Below are 15,393 nucleotides of genomic sequence, written 5' to 3'. Positions count from 1 at the left end.
AGTATCTTTGAGCATATTGGAACGGTGCTAACAGTGAGAAAATGCAATTTCTCCGAATATTGCTGATAATAAACAGTGAAGACCCGGCTCAAATTGGAGGGTTAGTTCTGTTGACTCCTTACGGTGTGCAACGATCCTTGTACCGACTAAAGCTGAAAGGCTGGTGGCAACGCTATAAATATCTGGCCTTTGGCCACCCCGAACAGTCTTTCTCAAGCATCTCCATATCCTCTCGGTGCAGATTGCCCTCTTCTTCGCCAGCTGACCCCCGGTACGAACTGAATCCGAAATGTCACGCACTCGTGATCGAACTGGCCTTTTACATCGCCCTGGCATGTCTAGCCTTAATAATGAAATCTGTGAATGCGGGTAAGTAGAGTGTCCCGGTTATTCGAAGCTACGCTGACGTGAAACATGCCCAGATACGTCTCCTCTCCGCTGCCTGCGTGCAAATCTATTCGACGAAGATTGGTTGTGTTGGGGTCATCCCGGCGGCCAGCATAGTGAGTTACAACGGCCCCATGTAATCCACTTACTAATGATTCCGTCTACTGTAGATCGAATTCTGCAGCTAATTTGGCCCTGCTAGAAAGCCGCGTGCCGCAGCAACGGGCAACGTAAGTTTGATCATTGTGGTAGTCCAAGACTAAGCCTTTCTGATGATTCACTGGATCAGAAGTCAACCCTTTTGGATGTCCCACGAGCCAGCCCATTTCTAGTAAGTTGCCTCATGCGTGGCCTCTCTGTCCTTCATGAAGTATTGCTGATGTCTCTTTCTCCCGCAGCGCGATTGCCAATCTTGCAGTGACAAGATGAGTCGGGCCGTTAATTTCGATTTTCTCCTTCTGCTCCGAGATATGCTATGAAACGGCAACACACTCGATGCATTGTGCTTCCGAACCAGGAAGTCTCCCTTTCCCGATCAGCCACGCGGTAACGTTGCAATTTGCTCTCATCTCCCCACTTCACCCTGTCAGATCCAGAGCTAACTGTGAAAGTAATTGGACATTGCCATATTCCAACAGCTCTGTTATCTTGTCCACTTCTATTCCGAACCTTGTCGGCCTGATCCGTCCATGACACCGAATGAGTATCGCAGCATTCGACAAGAAAGAGAAATCTCGCATCAATGACCATTACGAAAACCACAGCTTCTTCCGAAACTGCCTCAGATCGCGCCATAAAGCAAACGTTATCAGGCAATATCTTTGCCCTAGTCGAATTACCAGCCCTGCTCCGGTGCCCCTTGACTTGGTGCTACTGCATGTCCGCTGGCCACTGGCTGTGTCCGTTCCAACAGCAAAGGCATACCACTGCGCATTGGAGAATGTCCGTCCGCTCCCACAGCCGTTTTTTTTTTTGCTCCTGTTCCTGCGTATATATGAGCTGACGCTTGCCTCGTCTCTAGATCACCCATGGTCGTTGTAAAACTACTGCCATGGTAAGTGAATGCCGCCTTCTGACACTGGACATGTTGCTGATGTAGATAGGGAATGTTTCGGTCTTGATTAGACAATTCCCACCCCCAATCGAGATATATCATGGCCGCTATTACAAATCCCATCAGGTCGAGAATACACCGAGCTGTACGAGTTAAGCTGGACGTTGATGATTGATCGAGGAAATGTAGCGGAGGAATCTTTTGGCCAAACTGAAATCAAAACGACGAACTAAAGTCGGCGAGTTACATTTCATCCCTGAAACTTCAGAACCCAGCTGACCGCGTTGCCAGATCGCCGATTCGATGATCGATTCTCCCCGCCTATGGCATGCTGAAGGCACCGAACGCTCCTCAGTGTCACTAATGGGGCGGACCGCTCGCAGAAGCATGCCTCACGAAAGTCGTGATTTCTCTATGATAGTCCGAAAGATACAAGTCGGTTTTCAATCAGATGGAGGAGAAAAGAAAAAGACGTCCTTATTGCCTACGAACGTAGCCGCTAACACCAACGCGACGCTGGGAAAGGCGCGCGCGCCACGTGAATGCGACGCGGGGCGACACGCGTCCGAAGGAGCCGCAGGCCGATCACTCTATCTCAAGGCCCAGTGCGCTGACTTTGGCGACATGCCCATACTACGGGAAGTATGAACTCACCATATCCACTCGAGGTCAAGACGTAGGCAATTTTTGTATGATACATCATAAAAGACTACTGAGGAAATGGCTTGAGGAGCCACGCTGGTGTGCCAAGACAGCTGATGAGCGAGATCTGTCATTCCACCCAAAAAACAATTGAGTGCCCTGTTCCGGAATCGAACCCGTGCGTCGTTTCAGGTATGCCATTTCGACTGGGCCAAAAAAGATTTCAGCCGCGGCGGGAAATTTTTGGCCTACTTATTCCCACATCATCCCGCGGAGAACAGCAGCGGGATTATCCGAAGCCGACATTTCAGCGCCAGCAGCGTCGCTCATTCAGCCATACCAGGAGGAAATAATACTTGGATAATACTTGGGAACGATGGGTAGATAAATTTTTAGCGTTTCGAGAGGTAATTGGTGGTTGGTCTCGTATCGTGATCCTTCTCGTACTTTGTCTCCAGTCATGAATGGCTGGTGCAATCTGGAGATATATATCGTGTGTCGGTTTCCGGCCATACATTCTGCCCCGGGCACAGTCCATTATTGAGAAGCACACGACTAAATTCGATTTTAATAGATTGCTCTACAATGTAGACTCAGATGAATTGAGTACAGACAATATATGCTACAAATACATACATCTTAATCCATGCATGCCTTCAGTCCACGCCCTTTAACTTACGTGCAACTTGATTTGACTAAATGGTGTGCCACGTTGTCGTCAAAATTAAATTGTGCCAAAGACATTTTGTCGCCGTCCTATCTGTACCATCAAATTCATGCCGAAGCCTCAGTATTTTCTCGCCGCATATCGGTCCTCGCGGATCCTGGGATGGCCGTGTTGAGGCGGGTGTTGATTACCGGTGGATACTTCACCGCTCAGCCCGGCCCGCCGCGCGTCAATAACCGTCGCCGACCGTCAACGACCATCAGCTTCATCACGACCGTCAGCTTCATCACGACCGTCAGCTTCATCACGACCGTCAGCTTCATCACGACCGTCAGCTTCATCACGACCGTCAGCTTCATCACGACCGTCAGCTTCATCACGACCGTCAGCTTCATCACGACCAGCAACGACCAGCAACGACCAGCAATGACCAGCAACGGCCAGCAATGACCAGCAATGACCAGCAACGATCATTAACGACCCAGCCAACCCAACGCCTCCCGTCAACTCCCTATGACCACGAGTCACGGTCCTCGTCATCAATAATCACCAAGCCCACACACTCATCATCACTCCAGCCAACGGACACAACCCTCACAAGGATGTTGATTACTCTGGATGGCAGCGGCATTCACCGGCAACGAACCACGCTGGCACATACCGCGTCAGCAAGCCCAATGGCCCAATTTACTACGCTATGTCGTATGAAGCGAGCGCTCAGTGTACAGGTTCCGGCAACGATCGAAGGCTACGTGCATTACGTGAATGGGATCTTGGCCATAGGAGGTCGAAGGCTTGAAAAAAGCCTGTTTGGATTTTCTTAATTTCTATCGGTCTCTGGAACAGGCCGAAGGCATGAAACGAAGTCTGCTTGGAGGTTCTTGATTTCTATGGACATTGGGAGCAGGTCTTGGCTTCTTCGAGTCCCCTGAAGGACTCGAATACTAGTCTCTGACACCACGAAGAGGTGCCCGCTTGTCGTCGGAGGAACAGGGCGAGGACCGCGGCGCCACGGGCTCTGCCTGAACGAGCGCACAATACAACGGCAGGGCTCATTGCTGCGAGGGAGAACTTGGTAACGCGGAGCCTATCCCTGCGAGGCACACTTGGTAACGCGGAGCCTATCCCTGCGAGGCACACTTGGTAACACGGAGCCTATCCCGCGAAGAACACTTGATAACGCAGATGTCCCTGCAAAAGACGCTCCAATGCCTTGTGGCCCGGGAGTGTGAGGAGGAAAATCCTGATTTTCTTCTCGACGGAAAACGAGCGTCTTTTATGCCAATCGAGTAGAGGTTGCGGCAGCGGCCACTTGCGTACATCGTGGCAGACCCAATAGCGGGCGATCGTCCTTTTGCTGGGCGTTGACGCGGTTCATTAACGTTGAAATAAGAAAATTTAGCATTTAGCGTATCTGTAGAGGGCGGGTCGCCCGCCCCACCTAGACCCGTGGCTGTCTGGGCCTCGTCCTGACAAATCATTCGTTCGGTCAACGTGGTTGACCAGGTGAGTAAGCTTTCAAATTAGCTGACAAGTGGACTGCCCGCATCCTGTGGCGTGTGCTTGTGATCTTTGCAACCGTAGCTGTCTCTGCATGCCTTGAACCTTGTCGATGCTTCCTTTTCCACCATGCCTGACGATGGCTGTTGAATTACACCTTAGATTGAGGGTGACGATGTACAAGACCCAGTGGCAAGCAGCGGTATAGTAAAAGTTGATTTTTTTTGAAGCGCCTCGTCGCTTCACCCCTCCCGTGAGTAAAATAATGAGCCGGTCCTCTCAATGAGAACCCAGAGGTCCATAGAGACGTTAACCGGACGTGATGTTTGCGACAGCGTGTAATCTACCGAGTGATGCCTCAAACTTGGTTGGACATTTTCACAAATGGCGAAGCATTTTCTCTCTACAGTGATGAATACGACTGTCTTCAACGTTCATGCCCATCGATCATTTCTGCGGTCAACATTGCCGGTGATTAACATGACTAATATCAAGTTCCTATGGATTTTCGGAAGACTCGCAGCCATTTTACCCAATGGATATTCACTCGGAATTTCCCCCGAAAAGCAAACATTTCTTCACAAAGTCCTTTCAATTTTACTTTAAAACCTCTTCTCGTCGTCGAGAAAATCAAAATGGCAGAGCCTGCTTCTGAATCATCTGTCCCCAAACCCGACGATTTTCGTTCTCAATTGCTCAAACTGCTAGAAGACGAAAGCTCGACAGAGGAAATTTCTTGTGAGAAAGAGGCGATTCCACGCCGACATAGATCGTCTACCGCAAAGAAGATGAAAAGAGATGGTAAACGAGCTGACAGGGACGATGAATCTGTGGACAGAGATGGGAAAGGCACTGTATCTAAGTCTTGGAAAAACAAGGAAGCCATTGACAGCTCATCATCCCGGCTACACAGACGTGTGGGCCATGCCAATGAACAGTAAGTTCCTATTTCCAGCTTTATACTTTGCCCTTAGTGATCTTTACTAACGAATCATGTTAGCACCGACGATCGATTGAAGTAAGTCCACCAGATACGTTTGTTTGCAGCCCAGAGGAAGGCTGACGGAGACATGCAGAGAACTAGAAAACAAGGCAATGAAGCGCCTACTGAAAAGAAAACTTGCATCTGAGATTGGAAACCTCAAAAAAGAGTTGGATGATATGAAAAAGGTAGTTGCCTCTCTTCAGTCATCTTTGGTTGAGCATCGCAAAAGAAAACGAGTCTCTTTTGACGACAGTACCCGTTGAAGAGCTCAGGCAAGTTTGATACGGTCATTGTCATTGCTGTCGGATATTTTGTGATAGTTAGCAACTGGATGTATAATTACTCTCATCTCAGATAGCATGTGTGTTGAACCGGAACCTTGATGTGACGGTCTAGCGCTTGTGAGGTGGTTTTGCGAGAGGTTTCATTTTGTTCTGTATCTAATGTTTCACTTCAGTTGAGGAAAAGTTGCAATATTTGGAATTTCTCGTCCTGATACTGAACTCCACAAATATGCCTTCTCCCCGAATTCTGTCACCTGTCAATGGAGGACATCTTACCAAACTGTACATTACCTGTAATCGTCTGAATCGAGTATCGAAACTAGAAGCCAAAGACTAAGGGTAGATCACATTACAAAGGATGCCTTGGACGCAGGAATCGGAATTGAAGCGGCAATCGAGAGGGTTGCAGTACCCTTGGCGACTGCTTTTTTCCCCACCCTCCCTCTGCCTCGAAGATGATATTCCTCCTTCATAATTCACCCAGTCCATGTGAGCCGCAACCAATGTTAGACCCAACGTCGCCCTGTCTGGATTACGCCGACCGGCGCACAAGAACCGAAGTCTTTCGCCGAGCCATTCCCCAAAAGTAGCCAAAAAGGTTCCATCAATAAAAAAATCTCGACGTATCCGTCGTCGCGACAAGGCCTCATCCAACCCCGATCGAGGCGTCGCTACTATACAATGCTCATGGTCTCCACGACTGGACAGCTATCAGTGAATCATCCCAATGGATCTCTGACAATCGATTGACTCTAATTAATTTAGGGTTTGAAACACATCCTGGAACATTGCCAGGCGAGGAATGTCACAGGTAGGTCTAAAACCGAGATCGGTATGCGTATGCCTTTGCTAAATGCCTTCAACAAAACTAATTGAGACTCTGTCCCTCATGCTCGGACTATCCATAATACACATCCCTTTTCAAGCTCAACATCGGATCCTCCAAACACTGCAACGTCGCCTCGAGTTTTCCGCTTTTCGATTTATCCACAGATGGCTTCCATTGCAGTCTCTGGCTGTTGGATGGACATGCCCTGAAGCGCTGGAGCTTCACCAAGTCTTTAAATTTGTTACTAAATATCGATCGAAAATTTCATCTGAGGAAGTTTTGAATAGCATCGGGCCTCTTCAGGATATGCGTGACTCAGTCGCCAGCATCCGCCACGCGGCCGTTCATCGCTTGCCCCAAAACCGGGATAGTCTGCTTCAGATGAACCGTGCTGCCGTCAAATTTTGTCTCTGCATGGACGACGGTCCCGAAGCAGAGAGGATTTGCCGTCTCTTCCGATTTCTCCAGAGGACGCCCCCGCGGCCTAGTGTGGTGCCAATACCGACGGAGCAAACCCAGGCACAGCAGATACAGCAGGCCACTCCAGCTCCACACAAACGTCGAAACGTTCGGCAGATTGGGTTTTTGGACGGAATGACGAGACTCATAGGATGTGTCGAAATGGATCTCGTAGCAGAAATTGTGCGGTTCTTGCAGATTGAACTTTCGTAACGCGTGGTTCCGGAGCTTGTTTCCGAGATTTTACTGAATGGATATGTGAATGGAACATGAAGACTATCTGCTGTGCTACCGAATTCTAGCTATGAATTCGTCGCCGTTGGAGTCCGTGGATCTGCAAGTTGTACCCCAGTAATCTGCTAAATCGATGTATATGATCAATATTCAATAGACGATGGTGACGCCGGCCATGATAACAGACCACAAAAATTAAAAAAACCCCATCTCTCTTTCTGTACTGATGAGCTACTTTGGTTACGCCTCATAAGCTCTACCTGAATTGTACGTCTGGGACGCCAGGTCGTGTTACCTCCAGTGGCCTGACTATCAGCTAAAGAAAAATTAAAATTGGCTAGAGATTCAAATTTACGTATACATCATGTCCAAATATGAATCCGTATCAAGATCCGCGAACGGTACCCGCTGATCGTGCAATTTGGCCCTGGTCTTGACTGCGCTCAGCTCAGAACGGCAGCGCGCTCTTCACACAGATTAGAAGCACAAGTACCTCACCAAACCTACCCCAACAGCAGCTTTCAGGTCAGTTCCGGCTCCTTTGAACATACGAGGTGCCCGAAAGGAATACCGCTGCCACATCGATGCTACCCGGACCACTTTCTTTCCGAACAAGATACCATCCCTTCGTCTGAAATTGCATCAACCCCAGATCTTTACTGTCATTTAAGGAAGAGCACTTTGGTTGCACAGATGCGATGCACATAGTCCCAGAGCCCAGACCTGGACTGAAACTCTTGCGGCGGGGGATAATCAGGGGCGGGTGTAGTGTAGACTAGATCACAGGATGTTAGCAGGAACAGCCCACAAAGGAAGTGCCACCTTACCGGAGTGAGTTTCTTCTGTGGCAGATTTGCTTGTCGGAGAGATCGGCCCTTCCGACGGGATTCTTTGAAGCCACTGGTCGATATTATCATCCTTGGCTTTCGAAAGTGATGCGAAGCCCTTTCTGGGTCCTCCAAGCCGTCGAAGGCGTCGTTGCCGCTTCTGATCCTTGCCCTGCGCTGACGCCTTTGCACGACTGAGACGTCATTTTTGGAGGATGTGGTATTTTTTCCCCGGATCGAATCGACTCTTCCTCTGATTCCAAGTTCCTCATAATACGCCTCAGCACAGGCTTCCCAAGAAAGTTCCCAGTAAGCATCCAGCCAGGGAAGAAAAGTATCCTCTTCCCATTGTGGCCAGCTCTGTGAACTATGCTGAGACATCTAGTGAATAAGGAATGGTGATAGGTTGAGCAGAGGTCAATTTGTGAGCCTTTGGAAAGGAAAAGTAATCCCAAAGAGAGTGGATGTTGACGTTTAATTCTTTGGCATCTCACGAAAGCGACCGTTGTGAAGAGACGAATACTGGGCACAGACTGGTAGAATATAACTCAAAAGTTCATCTCAGGGACTTGTTATTGAAAATTATGAATCAATGTAACCGTGCAGAAACATGGTTGAATGAGAACTGACCCAGGGTTCAGTTTGTAGCCTTGAATGCTCATTCATCTGCGGTGTTTAATGGTCTTTAACGATGCTTAACTAACACGCATGATCTATTTCCCAATAAGTTCACCGGGAGGACTGGTTCTATGGATTGCGAGACTGAGGAAACATCTTGAATTCACACGTATACCACGTCACCTGGGTCTTACCACTTAACGTTGTGATTCAACTATGACGCCCTGGTGTTTAGCCCAATTGGTGATTGTTGGTCAACAATCAACTTTTTATTTTTTTGTATATTCAGTTGGACAGTGAAAGTGCGTGAATTGTTTCAATTGATGACCTCATTGTCAGAATTAAGTAGACATATAATCTACCCACTCGACATCGGCAGGTTGAATGCGGTTAGACGCCAAAATGGCAACGATTGAAATTGAGTTTCGGATACGGACAGCGCAGATCGGCGTGGGGAGATCTTCCTGTTGGTCCACATGCCGTCGACCGCTTTGGCTCGATTCCCAGTCTGCTACTACAAAGCCTCGTATGTCCTCTCCGTACCATCTCCTTATCTGAAAGAAATCGTGAGAGAAGATCGCGTGCCTGCTTGTTGCAAGTCTATGAATGCCTTCTACTGAAAAAAGATCATCACTTTTCAATGTCCGACGAACCTTTCGAAGCGTACTGAAACGCGCCTTGTCTCTGTCATCCTCCGAATCGAGCAACGGAGGCAGAATGAAAAGACCCAGAGCAAATTCCCCCAGCGAAGATGGTTCATGTTACGAAACAGGAGTGGACGGAAATTTTGAAAAGGAAGCTGAAAATCAGGATAATTACCATTGGCGACCTTGGGAGATACAGGCCGAGGATAAGGATTCTATGCAGTCACAGCGTAAAATGTATATTCCCTATCACAAAGTTCAAAGCAAAGTCAAGAATAAAGAAAAATAAAACGTAGCATAAAATGATCAATCTCACCATCGCCAGCGATGGACCTCACGTTTCATCATCATTGTTCTTCGTCATCTTCTTCGTCATCTTCTTCGTCATCTTCTTCGTCATCTTCTTCGTCATCTTCTTCGTCATCTTCTTCGTCATCTTCTTCGTCATCTTCTTCGTCATCTTCTTCGTCATCTTCTTCTCATCTTCACATATATCACCTTCTTGAAGTCGTAGCTGTTTGTACCGATCCCATCTCGCCTCGGCAGCAGCCAACTTGTCTTCGCGTTTGTCGTCGCTGAGTTTTTTTCCACTTCTCTCTTCGAGACGCCATCAATGAAGGATGCGAAGCTAAACCGAAGCGATTCTTTATCTCCCTTATACCCCTCAGATTTTGACTCGCCTGGATCAGATGCTTGAGTTTCTTTGTTCGGCGGCTCGGCACTGACAAAAAGTTCTGGTTCTTCCTTTATGGCAGGCTCTGTTGTAGTTCAGAGGTATAAATTGTCTTATTATTCAGAGGGAAACATTAGGCTATATATATACAACGAGAAGAACAAGTTGATTTCCAATCAACTTGGTTCTTCATATAGATATCTCGGGATTAATTCCGATGGTTCGGCTTGGTTCCTGGTCTGCACCAGCCTTATACCACAACACAAACAAGGCTGATGCAGAGCCACTTGGAGACCAGCTCCGCGCAATGGATTTCGAGATGTTCAAACAGTTGGATTATCTCAAATCCCTCAAATGCTAGTAAACATGGAGGGTTGGGAACAGGAGCCAGTCTTGTCCCAATCGGCCTTTAATTGAGCTACTTTCTTCACGATGTCCTTGACCGCAATAGCCTTACAGGACTTGAGCACCACGGAGCGCATTTCATTGATTTTCACGATATCGACCCAGTGCCCCGCTATACGAGCGCCTGCTAGGATCTCAATGCACATCTCCACTTCTTCTTTGGGTATAGGATTGCGAGCAGAGTCGCGGACGTGCTCGACAATCGTCTCGAGCTTAAACGGTTTGCGCTGAGTCGCAAGCATCGCCTTGATGCCAGTTCCTACATATCCAGCAGGACGGAGAAGAGCAAGAATATTCGCAACTTCTTCCACACGCTCGGCAGCAGAATCTCGGATGATCTCCTTCTTCGTTGGTGGAGGGGGGAGCTTCGATTGAACCAGCCCCTTACTCTTGATTCGGTCAAGCAGGCCCTGTCGGCGATTATTGTTGACCGCCAAGGTCTTTCGACCACCGTTCTCAATACCGGCGCGCATTTGCTCGGTCTTCATGCGAATGATACCTCCCCTCAAGTCTTGCAAACGCTGTTGTCCTTTCTGGAATGCAGAAAAGGGTGTAAGCGACTCGTGGATCGCTGCGAGCTCTAGGGTTTCCAGGAACAGAGCTGGGCGATCTTCTTCCTTGGCCTCCTTCAAAGAGTCCTCTGTTTGCTCCCAAAGTAGATCAAATGCCTGTTCGAACGCATCCTGCAGGGCTGAGGGTTGCTCGTTAATTTGAACAGCGCGTTCAAGACAAATTTTTCCGAGACCATAGTTGGCAAGACGATAAGAGATATCCTTGGCCTTCAGGCTCTGATCCCAGACCCAAATCAGGCGCTGGACATCTTTGGTCTGAACCTTGCGTTTCTTCCAAATTCGAGTGACGCTGAGAAGAAACTCCCTCAGGTCGGCCGGGGTAGACGGGCCGTTGTGTGCGGCATGGATTGAAAGAGCCTGAACCAATGATGAGTGGAGATCCAGAAATTCCGTCACACATTTTACGCGAGGCGCAAGTTTGGGTTCGGGAACATACTTCGGGAAGTTGATCGTGCGCTGTTTTGAAGGGGTATCGAGAATAGAGGATGAAGGAGACTCGTGAATTTTGACAGGAGTGCGAGTGCGACGACTTGGAGTGCGCTTGGGTGTGGCATAATGACCACTACGAGGCGAGGCAACAGATAGTTGACTAAGCTTCAAGGTCTTCGAGGGGATTTCGGCTTCTTCGACGACGGGCTGTCGGTTGGAGGTATCGACATTCTCGATCTCCTGCAGTTTTCGCTTCTTCGACAGAGATACTGGAAGGGTTGCCGACTTCTTCGAAGGTAATTGCGCAGTGACGCCGGCCTTGGTTGCCCGACCAAAGGACGAGATTCCTGGCTGAGCCTGAGGAAGGCAGGGTGCTCTAGCGGTGCGAGACATCGCAGCTGCAGGATTTTTTTTTCTCTTTCTTTGTGACTTCCAAGTGTCGATCAGTTGGGGATGGTAATTGCGCTAGGAGAAATAGAAGCTGCGAAGGATAATCCGAGTAAGAAATATCTGGAGTTGAGCAAAAGTGAGATCTAATAAGAAAAGCTCAGAGAGGGAGAAGTAGGAAATTAGACCTGGCGGAGTCGCGCGGTAAAACGCGTCGCGGTGGTTAGATTAGATTAGGACGAGACGCGTCGCGGTGCTTTTAGGGTTCCACGTAGAGCAGGAGTACAAAATCAGACAATAAAAGACGAATTTTTGCATGCACGGCTTTCTTTTGAAACAGCGTGATTCTTAAAGTTTGGGAATGAACAGGATAAAACAGTAAACTCATACAGGGCATGTCTTTCTCCGTGGGGTGGCATTCTGGTCACTATGGTAATCCCCTGGCATCGGCATGCTCCACGGGCGGCACTGGCAGAAATGCCCGACAGGCTAGCAATTGGCTTGTGCTTTCCTGCGAGCAACTAGTGTAGTGGGGAGTATCGGCCTGCCCACCAGTATAGGGATTATGTAAGGAAGTTGGCCTAATTTGGAAGGTAGCCTTATACATTCATTTAGATAGCATCTTTAGCAACAACCAGAGATCAATTACACGAGTTCCACCTTATTCGAGAGAGTGCCAGCAGTTAGCCCTAGTTGGGGTGTTGTCTACCCTCATCCTTCTGCCCCATTCCACCTGCACGTACCGACCGTGCTGCCTCGAGCTTCCTATCCCGTTTCATTAGTTAGAACCCGCATTCGAGGCACATAACTGCCCCCCCGCAACGGGCAAATACCAGTACTGTGGCAGTGGTCCATGTATTCTTCTGCCAGGGGAAGCCAAGTTCTGTCAAAGAAGAGGACCGGGGTGGAATGGAGATGTTGTGATTGAACCTCACCCCCTCGACACGCACCACCCTTTTTTCTTCATCGGTTCTCAATACTCACAAAGGCTGGCGAAATCAAGGAATAACTAAGGACCGCCTCCGCCTTACCGCGCTATCACACAATAGATGCAGATGGTTATGAGTCGAGAGATTCTTGGTCGATGAATTGCACAGGCCTTTCCGGACAGGTCTGGCGCAACAGTTGCCAATGTGACACATTTATTACGGACTACTCGGGTCATACTCGTATCCGGTGCCGTGGATACTACTGTCGATTAAATAATACCGCCTGAGAACACTACCGCTTGAGAGAAATACTGTGGGAATACTGTCGTCTTACGGGATCTACCAACGTCGTGTACATACTGGACGTTGCAGGGCACACAAACTAGGGGGGTTAGATACGACCCAAGGCCGTGAAAAGCCTGAGGAATAAGCCAAATCAAATCATATCACATAACTGCCGGACTGTGAGAAACTGCGACCAGGTCTCCTAATCGAAGGTAAAGAAATACATCTCATGTGACAATAAGAGATTACATAGGGACGCCTTCAATTGTCAAACAGAAATCAGCCTTACTTCCAAATTTTCTTCCTCCTCTCGTAGAGCCACTGGGAACATATTAGGCCGTGTTAGGCCATATGCCCGGCCATCTGCATATGTTGAAGTACATGCACTGAGCCGATGAAAATTACAGTATTTGGTTCCATTGGGCACCTGGAAATTCCCATAACCCTAAATGACGTAACTCGCCTCGCGGTAACAAGAAAAACTAATAAGTAATCTGAATAGGCGTGTCAATCGCGTAAGCGAGTGACAACTAATTCCGTCGTGGATCCTCCCCATCCCCGCACAACTCAACCACAACTCAACTATCTTGTTGAAACCCAGAGCGAGTAGTCTTATCTTTTATGCTCGTATGGCTCCCCGAATCCTCCCAAAATCAACAGACATTGCGTCTAATGACTTCCGATCATCTCTCACTATACCACGCTCCACAAAAGCGAGCATAGCCTGTACAGAATGCCGAAAACGCAAATCTAGAGCAAGTGGAGCTTTAACGTAATCCACGGGCGAGTCGGCCACCCAACTACACCCACTATTTTTGATTTACATATATAACCAACAAAACGCAATTAAATTAATAGCTACTGCTTTGGGCATCTATTTATCTTATGCCCTATCACTCCACATCCACTGCATCTTGGTGGCGCTTGAATTCGGTGCGTGCTGGCCTGGTTTGAGATCTCCGTGGAGGCTGAAGCTTCAGCTTCAACGGGATGTTGGCTGGCCTGTATCAACGCACGCGCCTCTATAGCACTTAGGGCTGTGTTATGGGGTAGTTGACGTTTCGATCTCGATCGCTTTTGCTTTTTCCTTGCATTTGCAGCACGTAGGGCCCGATTTTCCTCGGCTAAAAGCACTGCACTATGCATTGCCATATGACAGCCCTTAATCAGTTGATCAATGGCTGCTTTTGTGGGTGTAGGAGGGCTTTGCGATCGATATTTAAGTAGTGCCTTGACCGAGGAAGCCTGCCGACGTAGCTGTTTTGCGTTGTGTGGTGTTATAGGCATAAAGTCGGCTGAAGAATTGCTTCCGCGGGTAGGAGGGGGTGTTGGTGTTTTGACATAGATATTGATTTTTGCAAGCACAGAAATAGGATCAAAAGGTATTAATCCTGTAGCTTTAAAGCTATTTTGTATCGAGATATCTTTAAATGCCCTAATACGGGCATCTGGATATGCCGCAAGGAAGTCAAGTTTGTCGATATGACTGATACCTTATGCATAAGATCTTCAACAAGTCCACCATATGCACGCTTCAGAGAAGCAAAACAGCCAACATCAAGTGGTTGAAGCAAATGTGATGAATGCGCAGGCATACAAATCGATATAATACTATGCTCTTTGCAGATCTGGTCGAATTGAGCTGTTAAATGACTGCCATGACCATCAAGAATAAGTAGTATATATTTGCCCTTTGACCGACCATAAATATATGGAATAAAATGATTTTTTAGCCAATTAAGACTAATATCATCAGTAGTCCATCCATTTTTGCTTTTGTCGATTTTCCAGCCATCTGGAAGATCATTAAACCACGATTCGATAAAGACTTTGCCTTTAAAGATAATATATGGCGGAAGCGCCCATCCTTGAGCACAGATTGATTCAATCACAGTCACCCATTCACGATTTCCTGGTTGTAGCATTGATCTCTTTCCACAATATTCCGCACGAGTGATGACCTTCGCAGTTGCGGTGAGACCCATTGCGAAGCCCGTCTCATCAAAGTTGAAGATATCTTCATCGGCAATGCCGTATTGGGCTATTACGCGTTGTACACTATCGAACCACTCCCGAATCACGGTCGGATCCTCGCATTGTGCTCTCTGATAGCCATATCGACGGCTAAATCGACTCGCAATTATATCTTTATGACGTTTAATAAAGGTTGAGACTCAGTTAACACCGACAGTCGGAGAAGGGATTGTTCCACGGTTTGCAAGTAGCAAATTGGCCATATCTTTAGCCATACTTGGCCGGGGAGGATTTCCACGTAGATCCATAGACAATATCCATTCGACAAGCGATTCTTCTTCATATTGGGTCAATTTATGACTATTTGCGCGTGCTTCATGTCGAAATTGATAACCGCGTAGTCGATCCTGGAGAGTAGCGCGTGGCACATCAAAACAGCGCGCAGCTTCACGAATAGAGGAGATTTCATTATTTTTTATAGCTTTGACAGCTAATAGGATTCTACCCTCTTGTTCGACAGATTTTTGAGCCTTTTGAGATCGAATTGGTGGCATGGCAAGTGGTTGAATGTAGTAGAAGATTAAATGGGGACGCGACCGCGTTAGGTGG

General features: G+C 47.9%; 6 protein-coding genes across 6 annotated transcripts; 3 read left to right on the top strand and 3 right to left on the bottom strand.

Annotated features, from left to right (window-relative positions):
- Nucleotides 1–4,885: 4,885 nt before the first annotated feature.
- Nucleotides 4,886–5,313, top strand: N7469_002179 (uncharacterized protein; the record flags this gene model as incomplete). The annotated part of the gene is made up of 2 exons (XM_056641099.1): nucleotides 4,886–5,187; nucleotides 5,298–5,313. 2 exons carry the CDS (start codon nucleotides 4,886–4,888, stop codon nucleotides 5,311–5,313), a joined length of 318 nt encoding a protein of 105 aa, XP_056503593.1.
- Nucleotides 5,314–6,408: 1,095 nt separating this feature from the next.
- On the top strand, nucleotides 6,409–7,020 carry N7469_002178 (uncharacterized protein; the record flags this gene model as incomplete). The annotated part of the gene is made up of 1 exon (XM_056641098.1): nucleotides 6,409–7,020. One exon carries the CDS (start codon nucleotides 6,409–6,411, stop codon nucleotides 7,018–7,020), a length of 612 nt encoding a protein of 203 aa, XP_056503592.1.
- Nucleotides 7,021–7,392: 372 nt separating this feature from the next.
- On the bottom strand, nucleotides 7,393–8,249 carry N7469_002177 (uncharacterized protein; the record flags this gene model as incomplete). The annotated part of the gene is made up of 3 exons (XM_056641097.1): nucleotides 7,393–7,507; nucleotides 7,593–7,816; nucleotides 7,869–8,249. The coding sequence occupies 3 exons, from the start codon at nucleotides 8,247–8,249 to the stop codon at nucleotides 7,393–7,395; spliced, it is 720 nt and encodes a 239-aa protein (XP_056503591.1).
- Nucleotides 8,250–9,432: 1,183 nt separating this feature from the next.
- N7469_002176 (uncharacterized protein) lies at nucleotides 9,433–9,636 on the top strand (the record flags this gene model as incomplete). The annotated part of the gene is made up of 1 exon (XM_056641096.1): nucleotides 9,433–9,636. The coding sequence occupies one exon, from the start codon at nucleotides 9,433–9,435 to the stop codon at nucleotides 9,634–9,636; it is 204 nt and encodes a 67-aa protein (XP_056503590.1).
- A 517-nt stretch (nucleotides 9,637–10,153) lies between these two features.
- Nucleotides 10,154–11,602, bottom strand: N7469_002175 (DNA replication factor Cdt1 C-terminal domain-containing protein; the record flags this gene model as incomplete). The annotated part of the gene is made up of 1 exon (XM_056641095.1): nucleotides 10,154–11,602. One exon carries the CDS (start codon nucleotides 11,600–11,602, stop codon nucleotides 10,154–10,156), a length of 1,449 nt encoding a protein of 482 aa, XP_056503589.1.
- A 2,066-nt stretch (nucleotides 11,603–13,668) lies between these two features.
- N7469_002174 (uncharacterized protein) lies at nucleotides 13,669–15,338 on the bottom strand (the record flags this gene model as incomplete). Its single annotated transcript, XM_056641094.1, has 3 exons — nucleotides 13,669–14,303; nucleotides 14,333–14,956; nucleotides 14,996–15,338. The coding sequence occupies 3 exons, from the start codon at nucleotides 15,336–15,338 to the stop codon at nucleotides 13,669–13,671; spliced, it is 1,602 nt and encodes a 533-aa protein (XP_056503588.1).
- Between the last annotated feature and the right edge of the window lie 55 nt (nucleotides 15,339–15,393).

Source organism: Penicillium citrinum, assembly GCF_028827155.1.
Source record: "Penicillium citrinum strain IBT 23319 chromosome Unknown utg000002l:1.0-3833315.0:1.0-3834789.0, whole genome shotgun sequence".
Classification (NCBI taxonomy): Eukaryota; Fungi; Ascomycota; class Eurotiomycetes; order Eurotiales; family Aspergillaceae; genus Penicillium; species Penicillium citrinum.
This window is presented reverse-complemented; position numbering and strand designations above follow the sequence as displayed.